The 18,402-nt window shown below is 43.6% G+C and overlaps 1 protein-coding gene across 4 annotated transcripts in view; it reads right to left on the bottom strand.

Annotated features, from left to right (window-relative positions):
- Positions 1–18,402, bottom strand: part of RRBP1 (ribosome binding protein 1) — a 263,651-nt gene that overhangs the window by 21,208 nt on the left and 224,041 nt on the right. For all 4 annotated transcript variants that reach the window (XM_029594481.1, XM_029594479.1, XM_029594480.1 and 1 more), the window contains exons 14-19: positions 18,316–18,396; positions 13,755–13,844; positions 12,545–12,637; positions 10,455–10,526; positions 10,219–10,314; positions 1,490–1,573 (exon numbers count right to left, since the gene is read on the bottom strand). In XM_029594481.1, coding sequence (XP_029450341.1) covers positions 1,490–1,573; positions 10,219–10,314; positions 10,455–10,526; positions 12,545–12,637; positions 13,755–13,844; positions 18,316–18,396 — 516 coding nt within the window. The remainder of the gene's footprint in view (positions 1–1,489; positions 1,574–10,218; positions 10,315–10,454; positions 10,527–12,544; positions 12,638–13,754; positions 13,845–18,315; positions 18,397–18,402) is intronic.

Raw genomic sequence — 18,402 nt, 5'->3', positions numbered from 1 at the left:
TTCCTCAGGTCTCCGAGGTGGCCCAGTGCCCAGCACCGGTGTCAGAGGGGAATGCCTAGGACTACCAGGGGCATCGGAGGATGGGGCCTCCAATGGGCAGTGTAGCTTCAGTCGCAACTCGGCAGCTGCCGATGCCACCCCAGAACCTTTGCCATGTGTCGATAGCAACCGGTGGCGATGCTTCTGGAATCTCCTCTGGTGCTCACCCGGTCTTTCCCCGGTGCTGAGGAAGTAGAAGATCCCAATGCCCGGAAGAGCGGTCAACCATCAAGGATTGATCACCGTTCCCCTGATCCTTAGAGGTACTAGCAAGGGGGATTGCCAGGGGAAGTGTGTCCAAAGGCACCCCACGACCTCTCAGCATCGATGAAACTCATGCAGGAGTAGAAGGAGAAGATTTTGAAGCCCCAAAATGTTTCTCCATCTTATCGAGATGTACCCGATGCTGTTTGGGAGTCATCTGATCACACAGAAGGCACCCACGGACATTGTGCAAAGCCCCCAGGCAAAGAATGCAAACCTCATGCGGATCCGTGATAGACATTGTGCACGGGCACTGGGGGCATTGGGGAAAACTGGTTGATGCCATAAAAATACCCTGCGTGCGGTCGATAACCGGTGGTCACCACGAGAAGAGAGTCGGGAATCAACCGCGAGATGGGAAAAATAAGCAAGAAAACCTACCATGCCGAGGGGGCACCAACCGCGAAGGGGGACTTGATGAGGGAAAAATGTCAGAAATCGAAACTTGATTGAGGAAAATAAGAAAAGAAGAGCTCCACGACCGCAAGGCAACTGCACCACGGAAAAGAAGAGACTGAAGGGGGACCTTGCATGGATGCGCAGATAGTAGCAGGCTGGGCATGCTCAGTCTGCTGGTCAAAGCTTTTAGAGACTTTGACAAAAGTTTTCCGTGCTGGGCTCCATCGGATGATGTCACCCATTTCTGAGGACTACCATCCTGTTTGTCCTAGGAGAATGTGTAATTCTACTAAAGAATAATGGAGGTGAGATAGAGAAGTGGCATGAAGAAAGGAAGTGAAAGATAATGGACTTTACTGTAAAATATTTGAATATTAAATCCTGTCATTTATGATGGTCATTTTGCTGGTACTTTTCTATCCTGTCCTATAGCAGGTTGTGTCTCCCTACTGTGCCGGGAAATTACAGTGAAGTCTCCTACACAAATTCAAAACCAATGACAGTTGAAAAAATTACTTTTATATTAAATACTACTACTTGCCAGGTATATTTTTGAAATCTAGCACAATATATGGCAGGATAAGATTTAACCCGCCTTTTAAAACCTGTATTTTGTAAGTAGGTGATTATTTTGATAATGTTACAGGATACAGGGAAAACTATCAGCACAATCACAATCTTTAAAAAAGAAAACCAGAAGTCGTTAAAAGTTTCCTACAGAACAGGAATGCATCTATATTTTACACACAATAAGCGTTTTAGAAATTACAGGTAAACTGGAAATTACCAATGCGAGTTCTTTGCTTTGCTTCTGTGCTTCAGTTTGGGCTGCATTAAGCTGCTCCTGTGACTCTGATAAAAGCTGGCGCAACTTAAAAAAGACAAAATATACATATTGAGCAGATTTATAGCAACACAAAGTACACACTGTAGGTGGCATACCAGAAATGTAAAAAAGGCAGGCAGAGACCTCCAGCTTTCAAATTCTTTCCCATTTTAAATGAAACATTTTGGGGCCTTATGCAATAAAGTTTAGCGTGCCCTTCTGTGCAGGCTAAAAATAAGCTATGCAGGAACACTTTACTGTGCACAATCAGATGGTTTTTTTTTAACAAGCCACTTAAAACTTTTTTGCGTTCCCTTATTTAAATTGGTTTTGCATGAGTTTTACTGCATAAGACCCTAATTGAAATAATAATAACAGGGTAAATAACCTAATGTTTTTCAAAATCAAAAGAGCTGCTCTTTAGAAGAGCATCTTATTTTTATATGGATCTAATGTAAAAGCTGACTTGAGTGGATAAACCTAAAAGAGGGTAATCAGTCTGCATAGGTCAGCACATATGAGCACAAATCAGCATGTCGAAAGCTGCAACAGTATTTTATAAACTTTCTGGTAGAAGCCACACAGTTTATAAAATACCATGTTCTCTTCCTGAAATTATGCGCGTATGTTTCAGTACATGTGCAAATTTGTAATACAGGAAAACGTATACTTTCTCTTTTATGAAAGCACACGCATGGGGGTGAATTTTCAAAATATTTATGCTCATAAAATTAGCATATACTCATGCAAGTGACGTGTACTCATGTACATGCTATTTATGAATATCAAACGTATACACATATTTTTGGTCTCGCGCGCACATTTACACGGAAAACAGGGGAGCAGTTGAGGACAATTCCGGGACAAGGCCAAGAGTTTGCAGGCAACTTTCTATTTTATGACAGACTTCCGCACACATTTGTCAACTTATTTGTGCAATTTCACACCTGCTAATTATTTTGCGCAATTGATATGAGACTCATCTATTGTTTACTAGTTGTTGGGGAGGTGGTCTGGGAAGATTTCAAAGTGAAGAACTAGGAGGGTCTTGATGACCTGGAGAAGGACTCGGTGAACTGGTAGAAGTTTCAGCAAACTGGTGATTTCAGCTATGTGTGTATATTGTAAATATACTGACTTTTGTATATATACAAGTTTTTATGTAAGGAACAATTTTTTTCGCACATTAAATATACACACATGTTTTAAAATAGGTAGAAAAAGTATGCACTTTCAATGCATTGCACATATTTGCACATAAGGAAATATGCACATTTTATAATCTGCAAGTACCTGATACGCACAGGTTATAAAATACTGTAGATCTCCACACGATCACATACTTGCATATATGGTGCTGCAAGGAGTTGTTTGAAGGTTACCCTCATATATTTTATGCGTGTAATAATTGTTACATGCATGAATAGCAATCCTGAGTTATATGTGGAGATATGCATTTTACAAAGATTGCATTTACTCCACTTATAATAATACTGAATTGTGCATGTATGTGCAATCACCAATTTGCTGACACCTTCACCAATTTATCCAAACCCCTCCCCCACCTTAATCCTGATCTATCATCCAAAACCTGCAGTCAAAAGACAAATGTAATTTCACTTCTGTAACTTACGGGCCAATTTTAAAAGGCCCACGCGCGTAAAAATTGGGGGTTATGTGCGTGGCCAGGCCCTGCGCGTGCCGCGTGCATTTTACAAAGGGCCCGGCCATGCACGTAACCCCCGTTACGCGCAGACGTGCCGGGCCAATTAAAAGGGGTGGGCTGGAGGTGTGGTCTGGGCAGAGCGGGGCGAGGGCAGGCCGGGACAGCGCCATTAGACGCTATCCTGGGGAAGCATGCACCGGCAGCTGGCCGGCCATGCGCGCATTTATAAAATCAGTGCGTCCATATGCGCTGCTTTTAAAATTGACCCCTTAATTAGCAAGTATAAAAATGTCTGGACTTAATTAGCGTACCATACTTAATTAGCAGGTGTAAACGTTTGGAAATGTATGAGTATATGCTGCTTACAAATATCAACTTGTGTGCAAACATCCGAACCCCTTCACCACTTTTTTCTTTCACAGTAATGTGAGTCATTGCTTGTACACTTGTACATGCATATATTTAGTTCTTGCAAAATACTACTTACGAGCGCACATGCTACTTACATGCATACCCTCCAATTTTATGCATGTAAACATTTTTAAAGTTTACCCCAAAATATGCAAATTTTCCTGGCTCTCAAAATAAATATAAGTATAGATCATTAATATTCACTATGAACATCCTGAAAACCAGCCCTGGTAGAGGGTCCCAGGAGCTAATCTAATAAAAGCTGGGTCAAAACCGGTGCTATTTTTACATCAGAGTTTGATACTGCGCAAGGTAAAAACCAGTGGCCCCACTTGATGAAATAACATAATGATATGCAACTAAGACCCGCGTTAAAAATCTATGCTAGGTTAAAAAAGTGCCAAGTCCCACACTAAAGCCCCGATGCAGAAAACCATTGGAAAAACCGGCACTAAAATCAGAATTAATATAAAAAATGCTGCAGAATTCTTTTAATGGCATGACTGACATGGAAACAGATCCTCCCAGTTGGCAGCAGATCGAAGGTCAGGAAGTTCTGAGAGGTCTGAAACCACAATAGATTAAACAATAAGAAGTCATGGGACAGGAGGCAATGTCTTTTAGTGGATGGTAAAATAGTTAAAAGACAGGAAACAGAGAGTAAGTTTTCTCAATGGAAAAAGATAAACAAATGAGTGCCTCAGGGATCTGTACTTCCATCAGTGCTTTTTAACATGCATATATATATATAGCTACTAGATAAGGGAGCACTGACCGACGTGCCGCAAATGCGCAGTAGAGAGCAACTCTACCGCACATGCACAGGCAGCACGTCGGCCAGAGCGGAGCGTGCCCGAAAAAAAAAATGGCGCCTGCTCCTTAGGAGCAGGAGCGGCAGCGGTGGCAGCAACGAGCAGGAACAGCGGCGACGAGCAGGAGCGGGAGGAGTAGTAGCCGCGGCGGCGACAACAACAAGAAGCAGGAGCAGCGGCGGCGACACGCGCGAGGGAGGGAGGAGCAGTAGCGGCGGCAGCGCATGATGGAGGGACACCCCCCTGTCTGCCCTGACTGAATGAGCTGGATGAGCTGAAGGGGAGGGGATTGAGAGAGGGGGAGTGAGTGAGGGGAGGAAGGAGAGAGTGGGGGAGAGGAGGGAGGAGAGAGTGGGGGAGGGAGGGAGGTGAGGGGAGGAGAGGTGGGGGAGGTGAGAGTGAGGTGGGGGAGGGAGGTGAGAGTGGGGGAGGAGAGAGTGGGGGAGGAGAGAGTGGGGGAGGAGGAGGGAGTGAGGGGAGGGGGGGAGAGAGTGAGGGGGGAGTGAGGGGAGGGAGGAGGAGAGTGAGGTGGGGGCGGGAGAGAGGGGGAGGGGAGGGGAGGGGGGAGGGAGGAGAGAGTGAGGTGGGGGGCGGGAGGAGAGAGTGAGGTGAGGGGAGGGGGGTAGGGAGACTAGATGGGGGAGGAAGTGGGAAGGAAATGGACCGAAAAATTTTTTTTAAATGTAGCCCGTTGTTACGGGCTTAACGGCTAGTATATATATAAATGATCTGGAAAGGGGTACAACAAGTGAGGTGATTAGATTTTCAGATGACATAAAATTATTAAGAATAGTTAAATCACAAGCAGATTGTAATAAATTGCTGGAGGACCTTGTGAGACAGGATGATTGGGTATCCAAATGGCAAATAAAATTTAATGTGGACAAGTGCAATGTACTGTAGCTACACGATGTTAGGTTCCATATTATAGTTACCTCCCAGGAAAAATATTTAGGCATCATAGTGGATAATGCATTGAAATCGTCGGCTCAGTGTGCTGTGGCAGTCAAAAAATCAAACAGAATGTTAGGAATTATTAGGAAGGGAATGGTGAATAAAACAGAAAATGTCATAATGCCTCTGTATCGCTCCATGGTGAGACTGCACCTTGAATACTGTGTGCAGTTCTGGTCGCTGCATCTCAGAAAAGATATAGTTGCACTGGAAAAGGTTCAGAGAAGGGTGACCAAAATGATAAAGGGGATGGAACAGGTACCCTATGAGGAAAGGCTGAAGAGGTCAGCTTGGAGAAAAGATAGCTGAGGAGGGATATGACCGAGGTCTATAAAATTATGAAAGGACTTGAATGGGTGAAATTCGTTTTCACTCATCGCACATTTAAATGCTGGAATTCATTGCCAGAGGATGTGATTAGGGCAATTAGTGTAGCTGTGTTTAAAAAAGGTTTGGACAAGTTCCTGAAAGAGAAGTCTATAAACTGCTATTCATCAAATTGATTTAGGGAATAGCCACTGCTTATTACCAGCATTAGTAGCATGGGATCTATTTAATGTTTGGGTACTTGCCAGATACTCTTGACCTGTATTGGCCACTGTTGGAAACAGAATGCTGGGCTTCATGAATGCTTGATGTAACCCAGTATGGCTGCTTATGTTTTTATGCTACTGGTGAGGAGGGGACAAGGTATGCGCCGGCTCAGTATTCTCAGGGCATCCCATGACTATTTCATTAATTTTTATTGCTAAACTATATATTCTGGGTGGAAGCAGCTTACGATGGTCCATTGCTGATTTGGAACAAATTGTAACCATATGCCACTGTGCCCGGGATCGCGGGCCAGCCGTCGCCGGCGCGCGCAACCTACGCCTGTCCGGAGGCATGCCCAACTTAAAAATTAAAAGTAAGGGGGGGGTTTAAGTAGGGCTGGAGGGCAGGTTAGGGAGGGGAAGGGAGGGGAAGGTGGGGGGGCGGAGGGAACGGAGGGAACGGAGGAAGGCTGCGCGGCTCGGCGCAGCACAAGTTGCACAATTGTGCACCCCCTTGCATGCGCCAACCGTGGATTTTATAACACGCACGCGGCTGCACGCGCATGTTATAAAATCGGTCGTAGATTTTAAAATCTGGCCCAAAATGTCTAAATAAAATAAATAAGTAAATACATTTTCCTGCTGTATTTTTACTTTTCTATCACTGTTGGGGATCTATTTTCCAAGAGTTACATGGGGGCTGTGCGCATAAATACCTGAATGTAATCTGCTTTGAAGTCCCTGCAAGCTCAAATATAAATCAAAATCAATTAAATGAAATTGGGATGCAGCCCTTGTGCGTTAAGCTGTGCGTTATGGCTTCGCAAATTATGAAACCAGCCCACTTGGCCACAAATCCTGCCCCAAACTCCTCCCCTTTTTCTAATTTGCACCGCACTATGCGTTATGGAGTTTTCGGATGCGTTAAAGGCTTTTTTTCATGCGAAAACGCCTAAACACATGTGAAAACGCCATATAGCACTTTGATAAATGACCCCCTTAGTTAACTGGATAACTTTAGACCTGCTTCAGAGCAGGACTAAAGTTATCTGGACTTGTCTGGCGGATAATACGCTACTTAACCGGCTAAGTAGCATTGTTATTATCAAAACCAAGGATTCAAAGGGCTACTTCTCTCCCTCCCATCCCAAAGCTTAATACAAAGGTCTTCACAGGCCATAATCACCACCTCCCCCCTCCCCCGCCCGCCAAACCTTTGTTAAAACTTAGGATAGGGCTGGCATTGTACACCGGCCCCGGTCCCAATTTTCCATTTATGAGACTCAGGTTACCTTCCTTCCTCCTCCCCCCCCCCCTCACCCACTCACAGGAGTGTCTAACCCCCATCCCTCCAACCCTCCCCAGTCCCCCCTGGTGCTGGGAGTGGAGGAGAGGGTCCCTCGCCCGGATTCAGATTTAAAAGGTATTTAGCCGGAAAACCTTAGGCTGCTATATTCAGCAGGCTGTTTCTCCTACTGAAGATATGGGAGACGTTATCCGGCTAACTATAGCCGGATAACTTGTCCACTAACATCCTACTGAATATGGACCCTGTTATCTTTAAAGTTAGCCGGTTATTCTTTGCTAGATAATTTTATATTTAGGGGTCGATTTTCAAAGAAGTGACAATATATAGCTATCAATTAAAAGGCATTTTTTCTTACATAACAAAAGGCATTTTTTCTTGCATAACAAAAAGGTTTGTCACTTTAAGGGTTGTAAGTGGCGTATAATGCCACAGGGATTACACTGGGCAACAAATTTTCACAAAAGTCATGTTACGGAAATGAAATTAGTCAATTCTTATAAATTTCCATGTGCTAATGTGACCGTGAAAATGCAAAATTGGCTCTAGTTTTTTTGTAATATGCAATAATATAATTACATCTTGAATTGTATGCCAGTAGTAGGAGACCTACGGTTAATACCGTTTGAAAAATGAAGTCATAGACTACGTCTTAGATTTCTTTGCTTGTCTCTTGTACACCTGTTTGGGAGCATCTCTGCGGAGTGTCCAGCAGTAGTCAGCCAGCATGAATATTTCAAATGCTCACCCTTTCTGACTGGGCTTCATATAATACACTGCTGACGTCAGCTTACTCTGCAGCAGCATGGCAGTAGAACTGCATTGCATCAGAAAATGATGTAATAAACGCTGGATGATGTGTGCATGATGGTATTATGCAATATGATGCAATATTACATCATTCTAGGCTTATTTACAGTCCTGGATAAATTTACATGACTAAACATAGAAAGTGAATTATATTAAATATCTTCAAAATGAGAGCCAATAAAAACTTTTCATGGTCATATTCGTGTTCAGCACATCAAGATACTACAGAGTAGGACCTTTTTAGGTCAGTAACACTTTCATTGTTGCCCAGTGTTATAGATACATGTGTGTCATTGTGCTACAAAATATTATTTGTGCCTGTCCCATTACTGTTAATTCGATTTTAATGAGTGAATGTGTATGAATGTATGAGTGTTGAGTAACATGACACATTTTATGTGATTTGGATATAGTATTGTTAATAAAGCTTTGTAACCTCTCTTACATGTATATGTGTACATTACGATATTGTTGAGAGGGTGGATAAACATCACCCAATGTGTATACCTAACTTGTGAGCTACCCATCTAAATGGCTATTGAATATTGACCTCACTATGCACATTTTTATAACACTGGTGCACAAACTATGCAAATCTGTGCATTAAAAAAAGGTGTGTACTGACACATACGCATGTGGTTTCAGGGCGGAAACGTGCTGCATTTTATAAACTGTGATTGCTGCCACACAGTTTATAAAATGCAGCCTTAACTTAGCGCACTGACTTGTGCACACTCTTGAAAATTACCCTATTACAGCTTCCAGTGTGTACAAAGAATACTGCTGTTTGTTATCAAGTGCCATTTCAGCAAGAACCAGTTCCTAAACTAAACAATCTTGCGCCACTACATTGAAATCACTATGTCTGTGGTTTGATGGCTTACCCTTCATCAGAACATTCTTTCTGACAATATGAGTTCAAAGTACTGTGCCTCATCATTCTGTCTGCATTATAATTTTCAGTCTGATTAGAGCTTACAGCATGTAGAATATCTTAGCAGCTCCAGCTGCAATGAAAATTAAAATACTCTTGCTGAATATAATTGGAAGCACACGTGCCAATTCCAACTTTTTCTGCCACCATCTACATCCATAAGTTAGGAGTTTATTTGCTATAAAAGTTCAAATCAGCCAATCTGACTGGCTGAATTAGCATTTCCTCTTAAATAAACTCCATGACCATATTCTTAGACATATCACAACCATATAACTAAATAAAGGTTTTCCATTAGCCCTTAGAAAAGGTGATAAATGCAAGAAAGTTTGTAAAACACCTTGTTGTATAGTTCTAAAAATGTAAAATAAAAAAAAGTCAAATTATTCACCAGACAAGTGAACTGAGCTCCTAACAGAAGTCATAGGTAACCTCCTGGGACATTAAGCACGTCTAAAGCTCCAATAGACTTCTTTGTTTATCAAGGATAGGTTTATTCATCACTAATCCTGAAATAAGTCCATATAAAACAGGTAAAGGAAATAACCAGCTTTAGTTTTATAGGCATGCTTCGCTAGAGCAAGAACACCTATTGTGGAGGGTACATCCGTCTGACTGACGGTGTACACATGTCAGTCTGGTCTCTGGCTTGTGTGCACGGCCATGCAGCTTTAGTCAAGCAGTCCCACACGCCTTATATAAAGCAGGGGGAACGGCAGCATCAGATTCCCCATGCTGCTGGTGCTCTTCATCTCTGCTGGCTCCACAGCAGCACGGGGGGCCCAGGAGGAGCAGTGGCTGCATGTGCCAGCACTGCCACTTCTCAGATCTGCCCAGCGCAGTACCTCGCAAGAGCCAATGGGTGTTCATCAGTGCTCTTCCTGGAGCTGGTCCTGTGGAAGTACAGCACCAGGAAGGTGAAGCAGCAGTCCATGCTGCCGCTGCTGCTGCTCTTCATATCTGCCAACACTGCAGCGGAGCAGGACTGTGGCATGGCAGGGTGGGGATCCCTGCCACCATCACTGCAATCTGTGCTGCCCATGCCTGGTGACTCTGTGGCATTTTTAGGTAAAAAGAGCAGGGGGTGTTGGGGGGGGAAGGTGTAGTTGGGCTGAGCAAGGGAAACATTCCTCTGTGCAATGCTAGCATGTACTTTGCAACTGTTTGGTTTTTATTAAATAAAACTATTCAACCAGCTTTTGTACAATCCTTTTGTACTGGATGCATAACAGATCTGCTAACGCAACGTGCAGAACACACTTACAATTTCAACCTCTTTGGAGTAATTCTGGCATTCTGAACTAGCTGAATTCATCTGAGTTTCCAGTTGGGCCTCCATGAGGGAAATGCATTCCTTCAACTAAAAACAGGAAAAAATTTGATTGTGTGACTGAAAGTTATTCACAACAAAGCTTGTCCTCAAAAAAATGAACAGAGCAAATAGTTTTAATTATCAGTATATTAAATAATTCTGTATGCCAAAAGTTTAATCAGACATGCCTGTTCTGTGGTTTGGAGATCCAACTTTAACTTCTCCACTGTTTCTTCCAGAGATGTCACCTCCATGTTGGACTACAAAAATAAGCAATGCAAGAGAAAACCTTCCATAAATAAGCATATGGCGCATGCTGCTTTTTTCTCAGCTAGACACAAGAAGAGTAATTTTAACATCCATTTCTACAAGTAAAACAGTGCTTTATCTGCAAAAATTGACTCTAAAAAATGCTTGTAGTATATGTGGGTATCTTGCAATCATAGGGCCTCTATGTGTGAAATTTACTTACAATCGGGCCGATTCAGTAAAGTCCGCGGGAGAGTGGATGAACGCCCACTCTCCCGGCACGCGCACAGGCCACTCGTCTGTGCGCGCAATTCTGTATTTAAATTAGGTGGTGCGGTAGAAACGGGCAAAAGGAGGCGCTAGGGATACTAGCGTGTCCCTAGTGCCTCCTTTTGACCCGGAGCAGGGGCTGTCAGCGGGTTTGACAGCAGATGCTCAATTTTGCCGGCGTCGGTTCTCGAGCCTGCTGACAGCCACGGGCTCAGAAACCGGACGCCGGCAAAATTGAGCGTCCGGTTTTCGGCCGAACAGCTGTCGGCCCATTTAAAAAAAATTTTTCTTTTACTTTTTTTACTCTTCGGGACCTCCGACTTAATATCGCCATGATATTAAGTCGGAGGGTGCACAGAAAAGCAGTTTTTACTGCTTTTCTGTGCACTTTCCCGGTGCCGGCAGAAACTAGCGCCTACCTTTGGGTAGGCGCTAATTTCTTAAAGTAAAATGTGCGGCTTGGCTGCACATTTTACTTTCTGTATCACGCAGGCATACCTAATAGGGCCATCAACATGCATTTGCATGTTGAGGGCGCTATTAGGTGCTGCGGGTTGGATGCGCGTTTTCCACCCCTTACTGAATAAGGGGTAAGGGAAAACGTGCGTCCAAGGGCAGGTTAACAGTGCACTCCGTTGGAGCGCACTGTACTGTATTGGCCTGATTGAAAGAGGAATAGCTAGGGGTGGGGGTGGGATTGAGGTTTGGAACTATGTGCATACCTTCGCTTTGGAAGTTAGTGCAAAGACCGCAGGGAAAAGATAGCCACAGACTTTGCACTGATGAGGCCAGTCTGGAAATCACCCTCTATAACAGTGAAGGTGAACTCCAGTCCTCGAATACCACAAACAGACCAGGTTTTAAGAATATCCACAATGAATGTGCATGAGATATATTTGCATGCACTGCTTCCATTGTATGCAAATCTTTCTCATACATATTCATTGTAGATATCCTAAAAACCTGGCTTGTTTGTGGTACTCAAGGACTGGAGTTTGCCATCACTGCTCTAAAACATTCTGCAAGAGCCTAAACAGCAAATTCACTTATAATCAAAGTGCTCTCGATTTTAATGGCAGGATCAGGATGCTTTAGAGGTTGTGACTTTTTTTTTTTTTGGACCAACTAAAAGAAATTCCACGTAGATGTAGAAATTCAGCGGCGCTGTTAGCTGCACGTAGAATGATTCTGATGTATTGCAAGCAGGTCTCTCCACCAGGGATGCAACGGTAGAAATGAATACCAAAAATGCAGGATACCAGCAAGGCCATTTAACAAAATATGGGAGGGGGAGAGGCTTATAATATACCTGTCAAAAATGAGGAGTTGGGGGGGGGGTGGGCCATGGTCAACCTGAGGATGTTAAATTAGTTGCAGTAATGTGAAGAGTTTGACTGCAAGAAGAAAGGCCTCTGCAGTGGAAATTTGTGGGTGATATGTTCAGTATTTGTAAAGGAAGGTTTCGACTGATAAGATAACATTGCTGTACCATGGAAACTGTTCTTGAAGAGCAGCATTGTTCTTGATTGTATTCTGGTTCTTTTACGAAACGCGTTAAATCAAATACTTAAAATCATTTAATTGAATCTTTTATGCTGCTGAGTGTAGCTCAACACTCAGTAACCTGTAAAATAACATTTTACCTTTTCTCAGATTTCATACTTTGTGTCATGCCTACTGCCCTGTTGATGATTTACTCATGAAATTCTCACCTTGGACCACAAATTATACAACCACAGCTCAATAATCTTTACGGTACCTTCTGCAGGTCTTCCTCTGTGGCTGTTAATTTAGCTTTCCAGACCTGTTCTTCCTCCTCTACGCTCTTCTGAAGGTCTTTCAGCATTCCTTCCTAAAGTCCAAAACACAAAGCAGTGTTTGAAGGGAGAACTAGATCTAGATGCAAGGAGTTTCAAACTTCCATCATAGAGCAGCAGTCCTACGCACATTCTGTAAAGTGGACAAGGAAGCAATCATGTTTTGGCACTGAAATATCGAATAAAAGGTAAGCATTTTGGGCCAGATTTTAAAAGCCCTACACGTTTAAATCCAGAGGATTTACGCGCGTAGGGGGGGTAACACGCACCGGGCCTATTTTAGAAAGGTCCAGCGACGCACGTAAAGCCCCAGGACGCGTCTAAGTCCCGGGACTTTACTAAAGGGGAAGGGGGGAGGGGCATGGGCGGGGCCAGAGGCCATTGCCGCTGTGTCGGAGGATCATGTGCCGGCAGGATGCTGGTGCATGCAACTTGCGCCTGCCCGGAGGCAGGCTCAGAAGGTAAGATAGAGGGCGGAGGGGGGGTTAGAGTAGGGCTAGGGGGGAAAGGTTAAGGGAAGGGGTGGGAAGGTCAGGCTAGGAGGAAGGGAACGGGGGAAGGCAGTGCAGCTCGGCGTGTGCAAGGTGCACAATTGTGCACCCCCTTGTGTGCGCCGACCCCAGGTGTACATGTGCACTTGGGTGTATATGTGCGTGGGTGTACATGTGCATGCGCCGGGTAGTGCACGCACATGTACACCCACGCGCAACCTTTTAAAATCTACCCTTTGCTGCCCAGATAAAATCATTTGAAAATTATCCTCTTTGCTTCTAAGAGATATTTTAAGTGTTAGGAAATAGTTGCCTGACTGGCCAGTGGTTAAAAGTAATTCAATTGTGCTACAGCCACAGTCAGGACACTGAAAAAAAAATGGACATGTATGCAACTGCTGCTTTGAGCTTCACATAAAAACAGGTTATATTTTTCATATAGGAAATGTGACAAGTGCGTTTAAGAAATGCTAAACAGATAGGAGAACACAAAATACAGAATAAAGCATAATATCAAAAGGATACATTTTGGACAGTCCAGGGGTTCTTATACTAGGCAATATTTCCATTAAAAAAACTGTGGTCCATTAGACATTTGCCCGACAAGAGATTAGCTTCAGCAAAATCTGGTCAGTAACATGCAAATCCCCAGTGAGCGCACCGTTTCAGCAAGAATGCTCCTGTACTGGTCACATTCAGCTTGTAAAGTGCTCTGCGCTTCCTCTGCTTCTTTTACTTTCAATAATAAATCCTGTAAAGGGGAGACAAGTAACAAAAAAAAACCAAAAACACTTAAAGCTAACACAAAACAGAATATGTTTCGAAAGACAAAGGATTAGAACTGGTATGTGGAAGTTTTGTCTCTCATGTCTAACTGCAAAGTGGAAACACAGAGCACGACGGAATATAGGGACTGCAAGTCCTAGCTCCTCTATCTAATCTCCTTTACCTGCTCTCTGGCTTTGTCCTTGCTTCCGTGTCTCTGCTCAGTCTCTGTGCTTGTCCCATAATTCCCTGAGCTCAGTTACCACTTTTACTGCCCTTCCCTCAACCTCCACTGGGAGGCTGTTTCATACATCTACTAACCCTTCCGTGAAGAAATTTCTCCTTCTTGGGTTACTCCAAGGTCTACGTCTCTCCAGCTTTTAGAATATTTTTCCACTGAAAAATGCTCACTTTGGCTTCATTTATACCCTTGCTGTATTTGAATGCCTCTACTCCCATCTTCCTTCTTTTCCCTCATATCATAGGGCTCATGATACATACCATTTAGGTATCCCTCCTCCAGACTGCCTCTACTTCCGCTACATTCGTTTTGGAGATGTGATTACCAGCATTGGATACAATAATCTGGGGGGGAGGGGCCATTTCTGAATGGCCCCGCCCAGCTGCAAATTATGTGGGCACTCTTAACACATGTACTTTACAGAAATTTCCAAAAAGAAGCTACCATTTCTCTTCAAAAATGAGGAAGTGTAAAAGTACACATTCTAAAAGAGTCCGTGTACTCTGCATTTGCTATCTGGGTGAGCAGCAGGGAGGAGAAGGGAGAGAGGCAGGCAAAACAGCGCACGTGCATTGGAAAATTGAATGCACGCTCACTGGTTTCTTCTTCTGATCCCCTCAGAACACCTCTTTTCCCCACCCCCATCCCCTAATGTTTAAAGTATGCAGACTGTGGCACCCATGCATACTTCAGGAGGGTAGTTTTCAGTCAGTTCATTTTTCCTGGAAAAATGCTTTTGGAAATTGCCCTCTCGATGTTATTTCAATAACAACAACTACAGAGTGATTCGAAGCACATGTAAAACCACGCCTGTTTGAGGAAAAGGGTTCACAAGGACATTAACATACTGCATGCCTTAGTTCTGGCTGTTTAAGAGAGGACTCTGCTAAGCGTTATGGGTTGAAACCCAAGCTCCTGCAGATTGAGAAATGTAATATGTAGAAACTGCATGGACTCAGTTGTTTGAGAGATTTAAACTTCCCGATAAAAAAATAAAGTTATATTAAAAGGCCATTTTGGGCAGGGACTCCCAACCTTTTCACACCTAAGGCACACCTACATTAAAAAAAAAAATTGCATGGCACGCCAGCCTCCACGGAACAGGTAGTGCCGCTATGAAGAGGAACCATATGGTCAAAAGAAGATATAGGAAAGCAATGGAAGACCCACCAGTCTCGCTTCCAAATTTTAAAACAAAGGAAGAAGGGGCATGAAGATACACATGAATCATCACAATGCCCAAAATAATTTAAGCAGAATCTGAAAACCTGCCTCTTCAGACAAGCATTCTCATAACAGCTCTCCCTCCCCCTTTAATCATCTTATCCTCTTAATTAATTACAGGCAGAAAAAGTATTTCATTAACTATATAACTAAACATTCTACCTGTAAATAGTTATTTATTGAGGCCACGTACCTTGTATATTTCTTATTACTCCTCCACATGGTAGTTGGTTCCCCCCTTGTATGTTAAGCGCCTTTATTCTCTATTTATCAATACTATGTGATTGTTCATTGTTCCTTGTTTCTTGTAAAGCATGTTTAGATACATTTTTTTGTTTAATGTAAACTGAGATGTTCCCAACGTTCATCGGTATATAAAAGCTTCTAAATAAATAAATAAATATACATGCAACTGCCACAGCTCCTTCACTGCTGCTGCAGTCATGTGAGTCACATCCAGTGTTAGTGTACGCTCTTCCCATCTCACTCAGCCCAGGGACAGGACAGAGGCTAGAAAGAGGTCCTGTGTGTAATGTGTGTGCTACACGAAGCAGGCCCCACCTATTCAATGCCCTGCATGCTGCCCACTAATTACCACACTCTAGGGCTCATGTTGTAGCTCGGAAGCACCTACACGCATGATTGCACTTGTTCTCAGAAAGTACCACCGGAGAAGCCCCTGGTTACAGTGAGGTGCTAAGAGCAGAACCCAAGTGCTGGCCTGGATTTGACCATCAGGCGGTGGTGACTTTTCTGTGGCACACCTGATCAGGCAGATTGCCGAGCAAATACTAATTTTGGGCACTAGTCACAATCAAGCCGATACAATACAGCGCACTCAGCTGAGTGCGCTGTTTAACCCACTGTTGGACGTGCGTTTTGGATGCGCATCCACAACCCCTTATACTGTAAGGGAATTAGCGCATCCAAAACGCACATCCAACTCCCGTGAAATTAATAGTGCTCATCACATGCAAATGTATGTTGATGAGGATATTAGCTATTCGTCCCAGATACAAAAAAAAACATGTGCGCCCGATCTGCACATTTATATGCTCAGAAACTAATGCCTGCCCACAGCAGGCATTAATTTATCAGCAGCCCAAAAAAGTGTACAGAAAAGCAGAAAATACTACTTTTCTGAACATCCTCCGACTTAATACCGCCATGATATTAAGTTGGAGGAACCAAAAGATTAAAAAAAAATGTAAATTAAAAGTGTGCCAGCGGCCAGATTAGGAAAAGGAACGCTCAATTAAAGAGCGTTCCTTTTCCTAACCCGTGGCTGTGTAAAGGTTAGGAAAACGGACGCTCGTAAAATTGAGCGTCCGTTTTCCTAACCCCTCACTGCCAACTCTCCTGGGCACCCGCTGCCAAGGAGGCACTAGGGATGCACATTTGTCCCTATTGCCCTCTTGGCAGCGATACCCCTCATAAAGCCATGCGGAAAACTGGCTCTCAGTGTTGAGCGCCCGCTTTCCTAGCATGCACCCAGCTACCAGGAGAGGCGCCTCACTCCTTCCCCCTCAGAGGAAGGATGTCTGCAAGCAAAGTCGTGCTTTACCCACAGAATGGGCCTTTACGAAGCAGTGTGACTGAATGATACATGTGTAAAATTTCATGCACGTGCACTGAATTTGTGTACTTTTAAGTGCAGAGGGGAGAGACGGAATCTGGGCAGGGTTGGAACTTCTATGCTTGCTCTTTGATTTTAACAAGTATGTGTGTAAATTCTCTTGGCAAAACTACTTGCATCAAATAGCAGATGTAATTCTGTCTGTATGGTTTGGCCAGGGTAATTTTCAAAGAGGATGTATGTGCGTACGTCCGCTTTGAAAACAGTGTAACTGATGTGCATGTTTGAGTGACTAACTTATGCACAATGTTGCAGAATTACCTCCTTAATGACAGATATCCTCTTGGGAAGAGCTCTGACTGAGACATTTAAACAGTTAATCATTTGAAGAGAATATGGCTGATCTTGCCATTGTGTTAGCATGGAATGTTTTAGCTATCAGGAGAGGTAGCTGGGTGCGTGCTAGGAAAGCAGGCGCACAACACTGAGCGCCAGTTTTCCGCATGGCTTTATTGTATCGGCCTGAATGTGCTGGAATCATGCACCGACCAAGTAAGGAGCTACTGAACCATTAGCAGGCAACCTAGCTCAATACACTAAAACATTCCATGCTAACACAATGGCAAGATCAGCCATATTCTCTTCAAATGATTAACTGTTTAAATGTCTCAGCCAGAGTTCTTCCCAAGAGGATATCTGTCATTAAGGGGGTAATTCTGCAACATTGTGCATACGTTAGTCACTCAAACATGCACATCAGTTACACTGTTTTCAAAGCGGACGTACGCACATATATATCCGCTTTGAAAATGACCCTGGCCAAACCATACAGACAGAATTACATCTGCTATTTGATGCAAGTAGTTTTGCCAAGAGAATTTACACACATACTTGTTAAAATCAAAAAGCAAGCATAGAAGTTCCAACCCTGCCCAGATTCCGTCTCTCCCCTCTGCGCTTTAAAGTACACAAATTCAGTGCACGTGCATGAAATTTTACACATGTATCAGTCACACTGCTTCGCAAAGGCCCATTCTGTGGGTAAAGCACGACTTTACTTGCAGACATCCCTTTTGAGAATTATCCTCTGAGGGGGAAGGAGTGAGGCGCCAGAGAACAGCAGCCGTTTCGGAATGGGAACTCTCTCAGGAATTTGGGCAAAGGAAAATTATCGGGTATACAGCATCCGAAAATGCTGACTCACCTCAGAAGGGCAAGGGTAAACATAAAGGGAAATTCATAGCGGGGAAACAAAGAGAATGGTTGTTAATACTCTTTGCAAAGCAAAGCAAAGAGCGCCTGCTGAATCTAAATTACTGTAATTGAATCTCAAAAGCTATCTGATGTGTCCAAGTGGCTCAGCGTAAATACAGTTTGATGAACACACTGCACACAGTGTTCTCAAACGTTACTTACAGGAGACTCTGGTTTACTGCTCTGCTGGCTCAGCGCTTCCAAGGTCTTCTCCTTGAACTCTTGCAACCATTCACTGTATACCTGAGA

The sequence above is a fragment of the Rhinatrema bivittatum genome, chromosome 3 (genome assembly GCF_901001135.1).
Source record: "Rhinatrema bivittatum chromosome 3, aRhiBiv1.1, whole genome shotgun sequence".
Lineage (NCBI taxonomy): Eukaryota > Metazoa > Chordata > Amphibia > Gymnophiona > Rhinatrematidae > Rhinatrema > Rhinatrema bivittatum.
The sequence above is the reverse complement of the archived record's forward strand: the minus strand, read 5'-3'. Positions and strand labels throughout refer to the sequence as shown.